General features: G+C 44.3%; 1 protein-coding gene across 29 annotated transcripts in view; it reads right to left on the bottom strand.

Moving 5' to 3' along the window:
- Positions 1-18,578, bottom strand: part of CAMK2B (calcium/calmodulin dependent protein kinase II beta) — a 704,764-nt gene that overhangs the window by 308,825 nt on the left and 377,361 nt on the right. For all 29 annotated transcript variants that reach the window (XM_069214308.1, XM_069214317.1, XM_069214303.1 and 26 more), the window contains exon 9: positions 4,931-5,025. In XM_069214308.1, coding sequence (XP_069070409.1) covers positions 4,931-5,025 — 95 coding nt within the window. The remainder of the gene's footprint in view (positions 1-4,930; positions 5,026-18,578) is intronic.

The raw sequence follows: 18,578 nt of genomic DNA, 5'->3' as shown, positions 1-18,578 counted from the left end.
TTGTTTGCCCTAACTTTTTGCCTCTGCTACCTAGGTTGTTGATGTGTGCTGCACTCGGTTTTTGCTGGTTTCGATACTCTGGGCACTTTACCATTGCTAACTAGTGCTAAAGTCCAAGTGCTTCTATGTAAAATGTATGTGTAATTGGCTTATCCATGATTGGCATATTTGATTTATTAGTAGGTCCCTAGTAAAATACACTACAGGTGCCCAGGGCCTGTACATCAAATGTTACCAAGGGGCCTGCAGCACTGGTTGTGCCACCCACATGAGTAGCCGTGTAAACTTGGCACAGTCCTGCCACTGCAATGTCTCTGTGTGCAGTTTTAAACTGCCAAATCAACTTGGCAAGTGTACCCACTTGCCAGGCCTAACCCCTTCTTTTTCATATATGTAAGGCACCCTAAGGTAGTCCCTAGGTAGCCCCATGGGCAGGGTGCAGTGTATGTTAAAGGTGGGACATGTACTGATGTGTGTTACATGACCTAACAGTGAAATACTGCTAAATTCCGTATTCACTGTTGCAAGGCCTATTTCTCTCATAGATTAACTTGGGGGCTGGCTGCCTTTAAATATTATTAGAGCGCAGAGTCCCTTTGAGAGCAGATAGAAATAGGGAGTTTTGTGTCACTGAACTCACAATTTAAAAATACATCGTTTAGTGAAGTTGGTGTTAGATAGATAGTTTGAAAAGGCCACTTTTTGAAAGTAGGCATTTTCTTACTTTAACCATTCTGTGATTCTGCCTGTTTGTGGATTCCCTGTCTGGGTCAGTTTGACAGTTGGGCTGGTTGTGAATCCCCTCTGGACATTAAGACAAAGGGAGCTAGTGTGTGGCCTGCATATCCCAATGAGTCATCTGTGCTAGAGTGGAGGGAGGAGTGGTCACATACACCTTAATGGGCTGTGCCCGCTCTCTCACAGTGCAGTCTCCAACCCCCTGGTGTGTGTCTGGGGCCTGGCCTGGGCAAGGCAGGATCTGGTGAACAACAGAGACTTTCCTCTGAAGTATGCCTACTTCGAAGGCAGAAAGAGGTATAAGTTTTGGATCCAAACCCCTGAAAATGATATCACTTCTGGATTCAAGAGTAAGCTTTGCCAAGGAGAAGAGCTGAGGAGCTGAGGAGAAGTGCTGCCCCTGCCTGTGACTGTGCTTTGTTGGTCTATTCTGCAGTTGCTGGTTCTGCCTGTGAAAGGGGACAATGACTGGACTTTGCATATATTCCTGCTTGTGAAGAATATTCAAGGGCTTGAACTGAGCTTGCCTCCTGTTTTGAAGTCACAGGGCCATCAAAGACTTCTTCTGCCAGCACCTGGACACTGCTGAGACTCCTGCCCTGCCAAGTGGGCCCTTGAAAGGTGAAGTCTGCAGAACAAGAGCTGAAAATCCACGCCCAGAACGCCGTGCGGGGACATTTTCTACGCACCATCTGCAAAACATATGATACACAGCGCGCCGCCAGCTTTGTGGCTGAAATTGATGCTCCATCTGTATTTTTGACGCAAACCAGGTACTTTGTGTAAAATCAATGTTTCCATTTATTTCTATGGAGAAAGACTCTTATTCTTTTGAAAAATCATGTGTTAACTTGTTTATGTTGGATTTTTGTGATTTTGGTCTTGTTTGATTTGGATAACCTGACAGCCAACTAAGGACACCATTTCTAGCAGTGCCCTTCCTGGACCACCAAGGATCTTGCGACTGTAGTAGGGAGCATTGGTCTAGGATCGTGACACCTCTGGAGCTGGTCGAGAAGCCAGAGTGCGCCAGGACCTTGTAGTTACCTCTTCTCAGGAGCCCACAATTATTTCCCCCAAAGTGATTTTTGGGTAGGAGGTCTTCTTTAAAGGCCGCTTCGCACCTTTGTGCGACTCTCTGCTTTAACTCCTTGCCAGTTACTGACTGCTGGGCACCATCTTTGATTAAGCATCATGATCTCCATGCGGTCTGCTGGCGAATGCAGAATATATAGAAAAAGCAAAAATGAGGAGAAATAAAAGTATTTCTCCTTGTTGTGCCATACTAATACCAACGCCCCAATCCCCCCCACCCCCATGGGAGGTGTTAATTTTTGGCACTGCCTTAGGTTTACGATTCCTTGTAATTCTGGGGCAGAGTCTAAATGGAATGGGTGTTGCAGTGGAATGCCAACAGCAACACCCATTGCACGCCCCTTCCTTGCTAAGTGATGCGCGTGAAGGGTCCATATTGACAAAGCATTGCACCACCGGCGCGTTGCTAAAAATGATGCTCTAGTGGCGCAAGGCCTTGTAAATGAGGACCAGAGTTTCTTTCTAGATCTCTCCACTCCCTCTTTAAAAGACTCTGGTATGGACTGCCGTGTTAATAGGGATCTTTAGGAAAATTGGCTTTTTGAACAGTCTAAAACAATTTCCACAGTTAGGCAGCTGATCATCATCCGGGACAGATGAAGATTAGAAGAGATTTGTGACACACGATTCTTCAATTCCTCCTTCTGAATAGTACTCCCTCTGGGTGCATTCACTTCACACTCACCTGTAACGGAACTTGGAAAGGACAAAGATGAATGAATTGAAGAAGGAAAAAAACAAGACAACTGAGAAGAATCCGACCAAGCAGGGGAACAGCATTCCCCTTATTCTCACTGCTGCTTCTGAAATCATAAAAACTGATTTTCCTGTGCCTGGCTTAATAAACGTCCAGTCTGTTTCCAGAAATACAACACTTTATAAACATAAAAGGTTAGGGATTAATCTACTAAACACCCTCTATATGTAACATCAGACAGACAAAGCCTAGGGTAGACTCTTTTTTTTAGAGTGCTCTTCTCTTTTTCAGTGTCTGCACCATATGACTGGTTTGGCGTGAAGTAGCAAGGTAAGGGCCATTTTATCCCTCTTGTTTCGTCCTTCATCAATAGGCAAGCACAGACCTGCCGAGCTTTGCCTCTCTTTCTTTCCCTTAAGAGTACGGGCTTCGAACTGCCAACGAAGCTTTACTTAAAAGAGGAAAGAAAACTTTGCCCTTTCACAACACCTCCAAGCCGACACTTCTACCTATAAAAAAGAGACGCTGGTCCCAGCACCGCCGCAATTCGCAGGCCAAGGTGATGCTATAAAATTTACTTTGCAGGCCATCTGCGCCACGTGCTGTAAAGAATAAAAAACACCAGTGGGCCAAAGGACTGTAAAAACGAAATCGTACACATACCCAGCACTAGGTATGAGCTCTTCTTTGTTGTAGGGGGCACACAGAAAAACAGGACATTAGATGGGGCCATCCCACTTTAATGCTTAAAGGGGTGGTGCTTATTTCAAGAAACAGATGGATGCTATGTAGCAGTGCCAGAGCTGAGGCGGAGCCTCAAACTCAAGTGAATAAGTAAGGAAATGAGGGATGAGGAAGTAAAGGGAGGGTTTTCGGGGTTCAGGGGTGGGCGCTGTAAAAAGAGATAAGGGTTCTTTATGATTCAGGGGTAGGTAGAGTAAAGAACAGGGGAAACATGTTTTTGGGTTCATGAGCCGGTATTGGTAAAGGCTTTTTAGGGCTTGGGTGGGTAGTAGTAAAGAGAGATAAGGGGTTTTGTAGGGGCCAGGTATGGGTATTGGTAAAGAAAGGTAAGGGTTTTATGAGGTTCAGAGGGGGGTAGTGGTTAAGAGTGTGTAGGGGTATTTTGGGGGTTCAGTGGCAGGTAGTGATACGGGGAGGTAAGGGTTTTTTGGTCCAGTGGTGGGTAGAGTTAAAGGAAGGTAAGGGATTTTTAGGGCTCAAGGGAGGGTAAAGGTAAAGGGAAGTAAGGGTTTTTCAGGGTTCAGGTATACACACACAAACACAGATATATCAGATCAATACCATGCCCAATGCGTAGTAAAGTACCACAATGACCGACAACGCTTCCTAAAGGTCGACGCATTGTAAAACATGTGTGCTAAAGGCATTCGTGGTAATGACTGATATTCTGTGTCATCATCACTGGAGCGCTGCACCGTCACTTCACATCACTGATTTGTAGCACCAGTATATTTTCAGTACTTTTTCAAGCGGTTGTGCTAAAAAAGAGATGTATTTATGTTATATCTCAGAAGCAAGTAGGTGATGCCCAAATTGAACGTTGTTGTTTATGGTGCAACATAAAATGCTCCTGTCAAATTTCTCCAAAGTTAATCTTAGGGAACCTCTTCATTATATATTGTCTTAGTCACCCAGGATAGTGGGAATACCTGGCTGGCCCTTTTTGTATGTGCAGAACCTTCTAATGACAGGATGTTCCATGCGTATGGATGATGGTGCTTAAAGGAAACAGAAGTGAGGGGGGTAAATACCTTCTAATAAACACCCTACATACTCTGACTGCTTGTCAAAATAGTTTTAAAGAGAGTTTAACAGATTACAAAACTAGATTTCGGAATAATTCAGTTGTGGTAATTGAGAGAGGAGTAATATTGGCGACAGAAGCATTTGCATTCATAAAAAACATTTGGAAATATTTTAAACATTTTGCGAGGGGTGTGGCAGATCCAGCAGAAAAAAACGTAATGCCAAGTATTTCAAGCTTTCAAAAACTAAAGTTTGAACGAGGACTGGAAACTGAAGGGGGGCACCTCAAAGAAAAAAGGGAAATGGACTCTCAAAATCAAGTACAAGAGAAGTGAAGGGCAGATACTTTCACATCGGGTTAGTGAAAAACAAAGGCCCTTATTACAAGTTAAGGGCTAAACTCTGCTCCCTGTGCAATTAAGTGCTTGCATAGGAACCGAAATGATGAGTTGTGCAGTAATTGTGTTTACCCCAAGCTGTAAACACCTCACCCTATTGTGCCCAATTTGTAATAAAGGCTACAGGCTTTCACAATGAGAGAACTCAAAACATAGTTCTGAAGGCTATCTGTCCTCGCATCAGTTAGAAAAACTTTCCATATCAAAGAATCATTTTTTGGTTAATACTCACATCATAAGCTCCAGCTTTGATCTGTTGGTACAGCTTGTGCTGGTCTTCATCCCAAAAAGGGGGGTATCCAACCAGAAGGATGTAAAGGATCACTCCTACATAAAGACAATGAAAAGGAGTACAAGGTGAGGGAGTGGTTTTGAGATGTAGTGACGGAAATTATAAACTGATGATTAGAGCAAAAGGAGTTACTATCATGGCAGGCGCAGTATTAATGACATCACGAGTGCCACTGTGCAACATGAATATAAACATCTCCTATAGAGCCATGTCTGACAATTAAGGAGTTTCAGGAAGGAAATTCTATTTACATGTAACAAGAGTTCTTGTAATGAGCTTATCCCTTAGATTTATATGCTGGGACTAAGTTTCAGCTGAGAAGAAGCACCTCAAACAATTTTCTTAAGATACATACTTTTTCGAGAGAACATTGAAGATACAAATACGTTTTTGATTTTCATTACCTATAAGGACTGTATACCCATATTGCTCAGCTCCATACCACTGACCCTAGTACAACTTAAATGTCAGAAATTGTGCCAATACGTTCCTTAGTTAAAAAGGGTGAAAGCAGTATAGATCCTAACAGGAGAGAACAGCAACACGTTCTTCTTGAGCAAACGTTCACACACTGTAAAGACTAGAGAGGAGTAAATTGGTGTAGAAACTAAGGATGATGAATTTATCTTGAGGGATCTCGAGGGATGTATGGCCTTTCTGGGAATTGTTCTTAGCATCTGAGTGCAAACAGGTATGTTTACAACACATACAATGAGATTTCCAATAGGTATCCGTGTAAAAAATACCATTTTAGGACTCTGTTGAAAAGGGTTTAGTGTCCACTTTAACCGGTGTAAATTCAGCTCTCTGTTGTCGTTCCATAATAGTCTAATACAACAATCCTCTACAGAAGAACTGTCAGAAAACCCCAGACAAGATATCAGATTAGAATTTAGATATGTTTTTAAAATGGAAATACGATTAGGAGATACCAGCACACTAGCCTGAAATGGCAACTTCTATCAAAGTTAACTGAGGGACAGTCCAAAGATGTTTTCCTTATTACCAGCATTGTTTTAAATTCATTCTTATTCCTGACTCCCTGAAGCAGGCTCGGAGCACTCCCAAGTTATAAGAAACATTTATGACAAGGCACTGTAAGTTACATTAGACCCCATTTCCAATGTTTCAATGTTCCTGGAAAGCCTGGGGAAAACATCTACCTTCCAAGGATACTACTTTATGAAATCTAAACGTATCTTGGGTGAAGGTTATCTCTCTTAAGTCCACAAAAGGTGCACCTATAGCTCTGGTCAAAAAAAATTCACCAAAATGGGAGAAATGTACCTTTTCATGTCTGACCTGAACAGCGCATGAAATGTCCATGCAAGTTTATTGCTCTTAACAAAAAAAAAAAAAAAAAAAAAAAACGGATTAGATCCTGCCCCTTATTCACCATTGATCTAAATCAATGTGGCTCTCGTTATCTAGGTTCTTATTGAATCAGCGGGTCCTGGGGCGACTTCCTCTTCGTGTGATTCTCCTCTGATGGGGCATGGACGAAGTACTGATTGATTTCTTCATTTAGTGTCGTCATTGCTGCTTGTTAATTGTTATTACTTGCCCTGTCCCTTGGACGGTGGGTGAAGATGTACTAGCAATGGCCAGAATCCCGTGCTGCTTAGGTAATGCAGCCGTGCGGCTACTGCTGCTCTTAGGCACACAGTTTGCACCACTTTTACTAACCGCTCCCCTCACTCAACTGATTGCACTGGCCGCTCTCTTCACCCAAACCACAACCACCAGACATGGCCCTGCAGCCTCTTAATGAGACTGTAACCTAACTGCTCCGCCCGTAGGATTGTTTGTGAGGAACAGCATCTCGATTGTTGAGAAATGCTCTTTCTTGTATTCTGACTATGATTACAATCTTCTTCCACCGGCAGTTTACTACATTGCTCACTGGGCTTGCACAGCCTTGCTTGACATCCCTCCTACCAAGCGCGATACCATGCTCGACATTCACTGCGCGTTGTTTTATCTATCCCTCTGCAGCTGCTTTAGATGAAGTCGATCTGGACGTGACTACTTCTGTGTGTCCGACTGTTTTATAGTTAGAATCATAATTAATTCCAAATTTGAATGGAGGTTTCTAGCAGCTAGGTGATAAGTGAACACTGCTGCCTGTGATGATGGGTGACGGGAGGCGAACACAGCAATGTTACTGTTTGCCTCCTTTATTTTCACGTCGTTGTGACTCATCGCAGCGTGAGTCAATGAGGACCTGCCAGTGAGGTTAGTCGCATGCTTTATGACAGAACACAATAACAGCAACACACGATGCCCCTATCCGTGAAGGTCTGGGCGAAGGAGAGGGTGACTATAGGGGTACACGTTTACGCTCTCCCTTACCCCATCAAGAATCACAAAATACATACGTACCCGTTCTATAGGTTCTCATATGCGAGAACTACTCATCCTACTGTATGGGTAAATACCCATTCTAGGATGATCCTGAAATCCCAATTTCTATAAGCAGGACCTGGCTAGATTACTAATTGGGGCCACTTTTATCTTGGAGTCTGGGCCTGTTTTTTGCCCCAGTCCGACCCTGGGGCTTATGGTGATTAGCATGCTCCAGGGGGCTGTCTGCACCTACGGACATCGCCAGTCCTGCCAAACCCGTCATGGAATATAAAGGAAGAAAATTATTGGCATGCATGTTCCAGCACTGATTGCCATCCATCATATACAAGTGTTACTGCAATCCACGTTTTAATACAAGCATTTAGAAAGCGTATAGAGCTCACCTAGCAAGAGCTATTGAATTTGTCAGTGTTTTATTCAGCCGTGTTGTATAGCAGAAAGCTGCTGTGTAACATGGCTAAAAGTAAAGGAAGACAAGCATTTACAATGCAATAGGTCTCATATGTGCTTGAGTTGGAAGCCTTGGCGTTGTAAATGCATTCATGGACTTTTCTTGCCACATAAATTGGTCAACCCTGCTGCATAATTTGTTCCTCTCTGCCACATAATCCTAGTAGCCCTGCAGATAACTAAAGCACTTCCATTCCTTCTTCCTCTATCTGCAGCAGGAAATGAAAATATTTCCATTATTTATTATATTTATATTATTATTTTGGGGTCCACCCGACCTAGCGTGGGTACCCAGAGATGACCTAGACAGAAAGAGCACGTCATGCTGAAGGTTGTGATGGTGGCCCCATGGTCCTGGGACCACCACACGATGAGTTATCCACAAAAGTGCTTTGTAAAAATTAAATATTGTAGAACCTTGACTGTAATGTTCAGAACAGCCACTAGAGGGCACTGCAATAAAAATAGCATTTGTAACCATATAGTCAGCCCCTGGAGAGCCTAACTACATGAAAATAGAATGGCAGAACGTAATGCAGTGTAAACATATATTTAGCCCCTTGTGGGCTTAGTGCACCATACATTTCAGGCCTTGCAGGCTTGCTAGAATTATATTACAAACAAGGCCCTTAAAACACAAACTACTACCAGCTGTAAAACAAAAGATTTAGCCATGAGAGAACTGAATGGTGGGAGGGGTTATTATTTTGGGGTACCCCCCAGCCTAGTGTGGGGACACAGAGATGACCTGGACAGAAAGAGTGCGTTGTGCTGAACATTTTGATGCTGATCTCATTGTCCTAGAACCACCACATGGTGAGTTATGGGCTAAATAGTTTTGTAAAAGCAATGCCTCGTGAATTATTATGCCCCGCAAAGCATTAAGGTGTGGCTGGATCATGGAGATAGGGGGAGTGTATAATGTAAAGGGTGAGATGGAACAGTTTCAGTATGCATGAAAAAGAGAAACGAAAGGACTAGCAAGTGAAGGAACGATCAAGGAAAAGCAAGCATGCATGAACCTGTACAAGTGTGACTTGACAGAAACTCTTGTGATCGGCCTGCAATTAATGTGGTTCCAATGCACACTCCCTTGAGGTGCATCGATGACAAAAGGGGCATAGTCGGTGCTGGGTAACAGGAGGCCCTGCCTTATGTATTTGACACTGAATGCAGGTGAGGTGTTGTGGCACTGCAGTAGACAGGATGTGTGGGAGAGGTTGTTTGTGAACATGTGGTGCGTGAGTGGCATTGTGATGCTAGCCTTCAAACGTGTGGCGCAAGCACTGGGTGAGAGAAAGTGGACAGCTTCACCAGGAGTGAAACATGAGCCATGGACATCTTGGGGCTGGATGGGATAGCACTAAGCTTGCTCTACCCACAAGCAAGCACATTCCCCTAGATCTCCCTGGTACTCTGCCTTCTACAATAGAATACAAGACTGGAGATCGTGAGAAGCAGTCAGAACAAGGATTTCCTGACTCACCAAAGCAAGCAGTGAGCAACACACAACAGGGTCCACGCTACAAAGTCATCAGCTCAAATGGGCGAGGTTAGATGCAGGTGCACTTCATTGTTAAAACAACATGGGCTATCTTTGAAGTGGTACTAAGGCAGAAAGGCACCCCAACTCTTTAACAAGAGAGATAGACTTTCCCAAATAACCTGCTACCGGTGATACTCACCTGAGAGTCACCAATGCTGCCAGCTTGCCTATCTGCTCCCTCCAGAAGGTGAGTGAACTTGTTAAACTTGCTGTTTTAAGGAAAACAAAAGCAGGAGCCTATGATTTCTGGAAACTAGATAGATTCTTCTCGGGCCTTCCTACCTGGCTCTGAGAGTTAGAGGGATTGGTGGAGGACGAGAGCGTGTACTACTTCATTGCAACTTTATCTGGTACCCGTGACTTGCATGCTTACATACCCGCAGAAAGCAAAGTGTGAGAAGAAGTTAGCAGGGATTCCCCAGCCAATCCAAAGCCACCCAATCCTGCCACAAGCAATCATCAACCAATTAAATATTACTACCCTTTCCAGCCAGTAACAGAATATGTTTACGCATAGGCGATTGTTTGTAATCCCTGTGGGTGTCACACTAAGCCTCCAGACTCCTAGGTTGCTGTAGGATTAAGGCATACAATGTCCCTTGCCTTGAAGGAGTGATCACGACACAAACAACGTTTTTTTCTGCTTCGTTTAATGAACTGCTACAGAAAATGATGCAGAGGTGTTAGTCCTCTGGTTCTTTGTGCATTGTTTTTTCTACTGTGAAGGGCGATATATTCAAGGTGTAAAGTGCACCCTCTATTGGAGCGAAGGAGTGCACAAAAACAAAATCATCCAGTCTCCAGAGCACTGAGGGAGCAGCTGTGGTGCCCTGTGCGAATCAAATAAAAGGATCGCAATGGTGAAACATGAAAGCAGCGCCGTGACAGGACTTGCAGGCTTGTTTTCACTTGTGTTCGAAATGAAAATTCAGGGAGAGCAGCTGTGCATAAGGAGAGCTTCCACATTGAGGACGGAGGAAAATCTTAGAATGCACAGCAAATGTGACCAGATAAGATTAAGATTAACAGCCCTGTCTACAGCAGAGCTCAGAAAGACGAGCACCCCTCTCGAGTGGTTGTGTGTCGGAACCACACAGGCATTTGCTACACCTATAATAATAACGTGGTCTGAACTATGAATGCGTCTTTACAACGCTTTCCTTTACCACACAAGTTGTTACAACAACTTGCCTTATGGAAAGGGCTGGACTTTGGAATAGTATAATTTACTATTCCAACTCTAGTCTGCACAACAGAAGGAAAAGTGTTGGACTTAAAGTCTAACATCAGTTCAACAACTCTTTCTTTAAGGCAAGTCGTTGTTACGGCTTGCGAGGTATAAAGACACATTCGGGATTTAGACCACGTTGTTTATGCACACCGTCGTTCAAGCCACAATGTAAATGCTGTTTCCCCTCTCTAGTGCTCCAGGTGAAAGATCAAAGTACTCTCTGAACACATAGTAAATGGTGAGCAGTGTAATTAGATAGTAGTTGGTCCGATCTCCTTGGAGGACACAAAAAAGTAAAAAGGTGGGACAAAGAGTAAGTAGCAAGTAAGGTTTTTTAAAGGACACCGACATACAGAAATCACAATGACTGGGTGAAGATGAACCTCACAAACCATCTACAACAGGTCGCTAAGCGACAGCGCAAGTGTTGTCTAGGCTTGACGTAAAAAGTCCTATAACGTGGACAGCATGGACTGCATCATAATAATATATATTTTTTTTACTTTCAGCTATGCTGCACAGCAGCTGTATAACATACCTAACGCACGTTCACAAAGACTATAGGTTTTGCACAGGAGCAACCTACTGGCTTTGCCAATGCTTGTTTCTTCATGTGATTGACACATTTTTGCCCTGTGAAAGTGAAATCCTCTCTGTAGAAAAACTGCCTGGGATTATAAGTCCCTGCATTGTGGAATGCAAAAGGCTTCATGAAGGTGAAAGCTGTCCAGTCGCTACTCATAATACCCTGAACGCAGGGACCAGTTCTGACTGGCTGGAGGGCAGTCAATCCAATCAGCTAGAACAGCAGTTAATTTTTTTACTGGATGGAATTGACATCCATTAGAACAGGGCCCACTCACAGCACAGCTTCTTCTCTTCCGAAAGTTATGTTTTTTAACATGAAAATGGAGAAGAATTTGCCTATATAAATGCATGGTGAATTGGCTTCTAGAGGTTCATATTAAGCAACATATTTGATCATAGCAGTAGTGTAAGGAATACATGCAGGGACATGGTACCTAGCTATCCCTTCTGGACTTCGAATCTATGTTCCCATACAGCTAAGTATGTGCAAATGCATGGTACACAGCGGCTCCTACTGAATAACATGAACAGCGACTTAGCAGCCCACACGTCCTGCTGTATAATACATGCAAAGGCATAGGACCTGGTAAGTTTAGCTCAATAACACAGAGGGACTTAGTAGACATCAGATCCTGCTCAATGTTGTGTATGCGATTGGCAGGCAGCAGACCTATCGTCCTGCTAAATAATACCTGTACAGTCTGAACAAGGACTTAGCAATTCACGAGTTCTGCTGGTTAGTGTATGCAGGGGTTAAACTGTCTGGCTCTTCTGTTGTATGAAGAGTACAGATTTCTACTGCCTACAAATGCTGCTGCACAGTAAGTACAGTGGCTTAGCTGTCTCAAGCTGCAGCAGCTTATCGTGTGCAGTGAGTTAGCTGTCCACAAATGCTCCTGCATTATGTGTACAGGAACCTACCTGCCTATACCTGCTGCTGCATAACTTGCGCAGGGGCTTCTCTGCCTACATCTCATGTTGTATATGTATGCTGGGCCCTAGCAGGTTACAGCTGCTGCTTCATAATGAGTGCAGGCAACCACACTTTTTATGAGAATAGACCCAGCTTTTGTAGCTTCCTGTTTCACAACGAGAAGTTTATCTGCGTATTAAAGAGCTGGGGCTCCTGAGAGGTTCTCAAGTTGCTCCTTGGGGTTTGCAGCACAGTGCTCTTACCCTCCTCCCTTGGCAGCACCACAGCTTACATAAAACCTCTGTGTATTCTACATGGCTGAGCCAATTCATCTTCCAAGTCACAGACTCAGCAGATCTGTGTTTCTGCTCTAAAATTATCCATCCCAGGAGACCAGACGTCACCCCATTCTGCTGCACATTCCCACATTATTAATGGTTTGCCCTGGTCCGTCTCACGTAATATGTCTGTATCAGAGACTGCAGTTCTGATGAAACTTCTGCAGTTTGGTTGTTTGCCCAGACCTATGTTGGGACCCAAGAGCCTCAGTACTCATTCAAATTCCCTAAGTGCTTATCATAAGACCCGAAGCCTCGATCAGTTGGAGAATGGGGCCATCAGGGAGGATAATCCTTCGGTCTTTGCTTGAATACCCTTCAGCCTGATAGCCGAGCAGGCCAAGGAAGCCAGAAGCAGATATTAAACGGTGTACCTTCCCCACCCCTCCAACCCACCTCTGCCACACGCCGCCTGCCCCTTCTCCTCCCGTGAGCTGCGACTGCCTTCCATGCTAATTCAAGTCCGCATGATGCTGAACAGTACTAAATTATATGTTAAACTTTAAGGGGTTTACACAAAAACAGAGATCTATTACTTCCCCTGACCCCTAAACATCCTTAAGATGGTCCTTGGTAGAGTGACAGAGTCAGTAGTAGATGTAAGGAGATAGGGGGAGGTTTTGAAACAGTTTCAATAGACAGAGGTCAATGAGGGGGAAAGTTCACTTTTTCAGGCGGTCCCTTGGAAAGTGGGGGCCCTCGGCAGTTGACAGTTTTGCCCATTCCTTAGAACGTCTCTGACACAAACGTCTTTTCTCTTTAGTTGAGTTATATTTACCAGTGTCAAATACATAAACAAGGTGATGGATGGAATTCTTGAATTAATCTCAGTCACTAGCAATCACTCGGGCTGCAGCACAATCTATAATTTTTTTGCCCACCATGCCACCCCAGTTTGGGCCTAGCCATATGCAAATCACTCTTGACCTCGCTCCCCCTGGGAACAGTCCAGTCCAAACTGCCAGGCAGGGTCCTCCTTGGACCGGAAACAAGCATCCTGAATGTGAGCACTCCACCCTTCTAGGGAGGCATCCATTATTACCATAAAATCGGCCATTTGAGGTAAGAAGCTCAACCCTTTGGAAAGATTATCTTGTGTCCACCCAGGAAGGGACTCCTTCATGCTTAGAGTGATCTGGATGATCACGAGTTAGCAGCCATTGGTTGTCCAAATCTTTCTGTAGAGTTTGCATTTGGAGATAGTAAAACGGGGCCAGAGGAATAAAGAGGGCATCATCCCTAGAAGGGCCTTGAAAAGGCAAACTGAAAGGGACATTCTTCTCAGTAACTTCTTCAATAATCAGTTGAGTCTGGCTTATCTGTGCTGTTAAATATGCTTTGTCCTGCATGATTTCTAAAATGGCACCAAAAAGGTTATAGTTTGGGATGGCTTAAGTGACAAGTTTTGTGGTTGAGGGCCAAGCCCAGTTTGTTGAGTAGTGCAACACAAGCTCTTGTACCTTTGGCTGCTTCTCTACCAGTATGTGCCTTTATCAACCGGTTGTCAAGGATCGGGAATATTTAGGGCCTCATTATGACCCTGGCGGCCGGCGGTAACACCAGCAACAGTCTGGCGGTATTCCGCCAGCTATTATGACTGTGGCGCAATAGCCACGGCCATACCGCTGGCCCCTCCAACATAATCCCCAACCGCAGCCTGTCCACGGTAGTAAACACCACCATGGAAAGGATGGCGGTAAGGGGGACTCGGGGTGCCCCTTGGGGCCCCTGCACTTGACATGGGCAGTGCAGGGGCCCGAGGCAGAGCCCCATCGGGCAGTGAAATGCGCGACGGGTGCTACTGCACCCGCTGCACATCAACATTGCCGCCGGCTCTATTACGAGCCAGCAGCAATGCTGATGTGACTTTTACACTGGGCCAGCGGATGGAAACACTGTTACAGTCCGCTGGCCCAGCGGAAAAGTCATAATAGGGAGCCAGATATACCGCCAGCACTGGCGGTATACTGGCGCCCGCAGCTTCAGCGGTCTTTGTGAAAGACCGCTGAAGTTGTAATGAGGGCCTTAATGTTTGAGTCTTGCCTCAAATGAGCTGCCACTGAAGCAAAATGCAGCAGTCCAATTTGAGTCTGAGAGGGAGGACTGAAATGATAGTGAAAGCTGGCTACTCTGAATCTCAAAAAATGTTAATGTTTTGACTGAATTGGGATGTGAAAATAAGCATCCTGGAGGTCTAGTGTTGTAATATGGTCTCCAAAGTTTAAAAGCTGGAGGATATTTTGAAGAGTGACAATGTGAAACAATTGCTTTTGTAGGCATTTTTTCAATCTCTCCAGATCCAAAATGGGTCTCCATTACCCCGTCTTTTTCCTGATTGAACAGAATCGGGAGTAGAACCCCATCCCTTTCTGCTTGTGGGAAACACTTTTTGTAGTACCTTTGCTGATCATGGTTGATATTTCCAATTGCAGTTGTTGGAGATGAGGAGGGGGTTCTCTGAGAGGTGAATGAGGTGGTTTTTGCGTGAACTACAGAGTATGGTTATAAGTGATAAATCTAAAACCCACTCGTCTGTTGTTATAATTTTCCACTGTTCTAAATAGTGTGTTATTTGTCCACCTACTGATTCCAGGAATAGTTTGTAAGAAACCATCTACTTCACATCGGTATTGCTTTCTACTTATATCTCTTCCTTGGGAAGTTTTCTTGCTCACAGCGGTTTGTTATAAGCCGCTAATGACGGCTGCCTCTATTGTTGTTGAGAATACTGCTGCCTGTATTGATGCTGAAAAGCCAAGTGTTAATGGGATTGATAAGGTTGATATCCACCTCTGTAGGAAAAAACATCTTTGCTTTTTGCTCCTCAAAAAGGCATACACCTCATTTGCAGAGCATCTAGCAACTTTGCTGTGTCTCTATCAGTTTTTTTTTCGACAACAAAGCATCATCAAAATACTTAACAAATAATACCACCACATTATATGGCATATCTAATACCTTAATTTGGACTTTGGGACTGAAGGAAGTAGCTTTAAGCCTTCTTGTCTGCAGTGGACAGCAGCTCTCACTAACTGTCTAAATCCTGTAGAAGAGATGTCCTTTGCACAGTCAATAAATTTCAATAAGGTTCTTTCACCCTTCTGCAGAACCTTTTTAGCTTCCATCTTTACATCCTCAGACAAGCAAGCTATGAACAGGGCAATATCTGACCACATTTGCCTATCGTAGCATCTGAGAACTGGCCACAGTGGAAAAATACTTGCATGTGTTATTTAAATGCCTACCCTCCTTATCAGATATGGACGCACAGGGATTTTTTTGAACAACTTTGAGCTGCTTGTATTATAGTGGAGTCAGGCTACTAATGCCCTACTAAACAAGCCAGTGAACACTCAAGTGCCTTCTACTTTCTATCCAATCTGAGTAGAACAGCAGATACTGTTGCTGGATTTCTCATTATTTTTACACCTTCCTCCCAGAAGAAATCCACAACCAGAATAGCCCTAATCAATTTTCTGGCAGGCTCCTCAAAGTAATACAAAAGCAGTTTGATTCCTTTACTGCATTGTTAGGTTGAACCTTTCTGCTGCTCTTTTCGTGAGAGTAAGAAATTCCCCAATGTTGCCAGGAGGAGAATTCTACTGATAAGGACCCGATGGTGATGGCACCGAAAGCAAGTAAAGTCCCATTCACTGGATGCACTTTGGTTATCTGGTACTTTACCTTCCTCTTCAGAGGGTGTTCCATCACCTGCGGTGGAACTGCGATGTTTGATGCTGATGTCCTTCACGGTGTATACACCGGCATAATATTATGTGATGTGCATAGTGTGCATAGAGTAGAAGTTTGCACTCAAGGAGATTTTGGGGACTGACCTGGTTGTGGTGACACTATATAACCTTTGAGGGTTCCGGAAATCTGTTGTAATAGTCTTGCAACATGCCTTGTAGGTTATGAACCACAGCTCTTGGTACCTGGACCATGGAGGACTTTTTAAAATGTAAAGTAAACTTTGGAGAAGGTGTTGTAGGTTCTGGTTTCAACATTTTTGAGGTGGTATCTTTTGAATGTTTGTGGGAACGTTCAGTAGATAAAACATGCTCTTTAGATGACCCAATGATGAGCCTTTTTTAGAGTTTTCTTTTGTGGTTCATGAGGCATTGAGCCTTCTGATCTTTCACTTTATTGAAGCTTCCTCTAAGATTTCAAGTAATCTTCCTCATTCTTCTCAGAAAGTTGAGTGCCCTTTGGTTTAGGTTTCTGAAGTCATATCAAAAGCCACCCCTCCCTGTCTTTGTCAAAGAAAAAGTACCAGTGGCGGCTCGTGGTGCGCAGAAGTGGTGGAGTGCCGCACGGGGGTGAGGGGAAATAGGGAAAGAAAAAATGTAATTAATTTAAAAAAATAAAATAAACAATTACCTTCTTGCCGCCGCACTGCGCTCCTCTGCTGGCTGCAGGCATGCACAGGCTCCCAGCCTGCCCTGTGGCCAATCCTGACACTGCTTAGAGCAACGTCAGGATTGGCTGGGAGCGCCCAGCCAGGATGCTCCCAGGCAGACTGGGAGCCTGTGCAGGATCTCTCCAGCCCAGTGCTGGGCTGGAGAGAGCCATGTGCGCATGTGTGTTGCGCTCTGAGAGCTGAGCACTTCCCCTTACTGCTCCTCACCCCGTGGCCCACCCCATTTTACTAAAATACGATAATAAACAAAGTCAAATATTGTTTTTTAGTAAAAGGTTTGCAGCTGCTGCTGCTGGCAAGGTATGACGCTCCTCCACCCTAATGGAGGAGACGCCCCTAAAAAGTACAACACATTTTTACAGTATTTTACCTTATGGGAATGGTAGAGGCAGTAAATGCATTCCTTGTGAGGGTCTTCTGAGTGTAACCTTTTCTTCCCACAGGTTTCACAAGGTCTGAAATGTCTTTTTTTGGTTGAATCGGACAGCTTGAGTAATAAACTTTGAATGGAAGAAGGTGTTTCTTGACTGGAATATGAAATATATAAATATGTATAACCTACTGGCGGTTGCCAGTAGGTAGTTATAGTTAGGGCCGAGTTTCCATAGGAAAAGCGTTTTTTGTTCTGTTAACAACTTTGATGCTGTCTGACAAATCTCCACAAAGTTTTCACAACTACTTTGCCACTCACTTCAGCTGTTATCTGGAAAGTCTGGGTGCAACTCGTTAAGTGGGGGCGAGAAAAGTAGGAGGCCCCAAAATGCATTTTCCCCATGCAATTTCACACAGGTATTTTTGACATGTGTACACCTGCTGAATGGAATTACACCAAATTTGGCAGAAATCTAGATCTTGGTCCAGAAAGAGTGCTTATTGTAATCTGGTGTAAATCCGTTCAATAGTTCTTAAGTAATAAAAAAAAAAAAAAGATTTATGTATATCTAGAGACACAGATGGTCCGTGGATACTACAGATCCTAAGGTAAGAGCTGATTGGCTGCTACCACTTCAACCAGTAAGTGAGTGGCAGCCATCTTGCATCTCGGGACTGGCCCAAGTCCCAAGACAAAGGTAAAAAAAAAAAAAAACAGAAGGGGCTCGGGTAGTATTACCCTGACTCCGTAGGCCTAGTGGTGGGGTCCCACAGGGGGGACAAAACCTTTCAAAACCTTTTTTTCAAACATTTTTGCTGCAAATTCTCAGAGGATCTGCAGCAAAAAATGTTTTGTTTTTTTTAAAACGGTTTTCCTTGTTTGTGTTTCTTAGTACCTCAGATGAGCCAGGACCAGTGGGGAGTTGCTTTTATTATTATGAGGGCACTCTTGCCCACCCCCCGCCCCAGGCTGATTTCAACCCTGAGACCCCATCCCTATGGTCTGCCCTTATTAAAAGTGGGATGGGAAACACAGGCTCCCTCCCAGGACGATTTTGGCCCAAGGTACCACATCCCCAGGGGCCCAGACGTAGGTGAAAACAGGGAAGGGGGCACACGAGCTTTCTCCCCGGGCTGATTTTAGCCTCAATTCAAAAGGAGAGTGGGCCCCCCTCCCTGAGACATTAATGGCCCTGGGACCCGACCCCTACTGCTATGTCCTGGTGTACCTCCCCCCCCCGGCATATAGCGGTTTCCCTGCTCACACTTGTGCGAGCAGGGAAACCTGTGTTGGCTCTTGCTTGACGGCAGCAATTTCAAAGCCTCTGCCAAGTGAGCGCAAACATGAAGTCCACTCCCAACT

Source organism: Pleurodeles waltl, chromosome 11, assembly GCF_031143425.1.
Source record: "Pleurodeles waltl isolate 20211129_DDA chromosome 11, aPleWal1.hap1.20221129, whole genome shotgun sequence".
Classification (NCBI taxonomy): domain Eukaryota; kingdom Metazoa; phylum Chordata; class Amphibia; order Caudata; family Salamandridae; genus Pleurodeles; species Pleurodeles waltl.
Note: the sequence above shows the minus strand (reverse complement) of the source record. Positions and strands in the feature narration are given on the sequence as shown.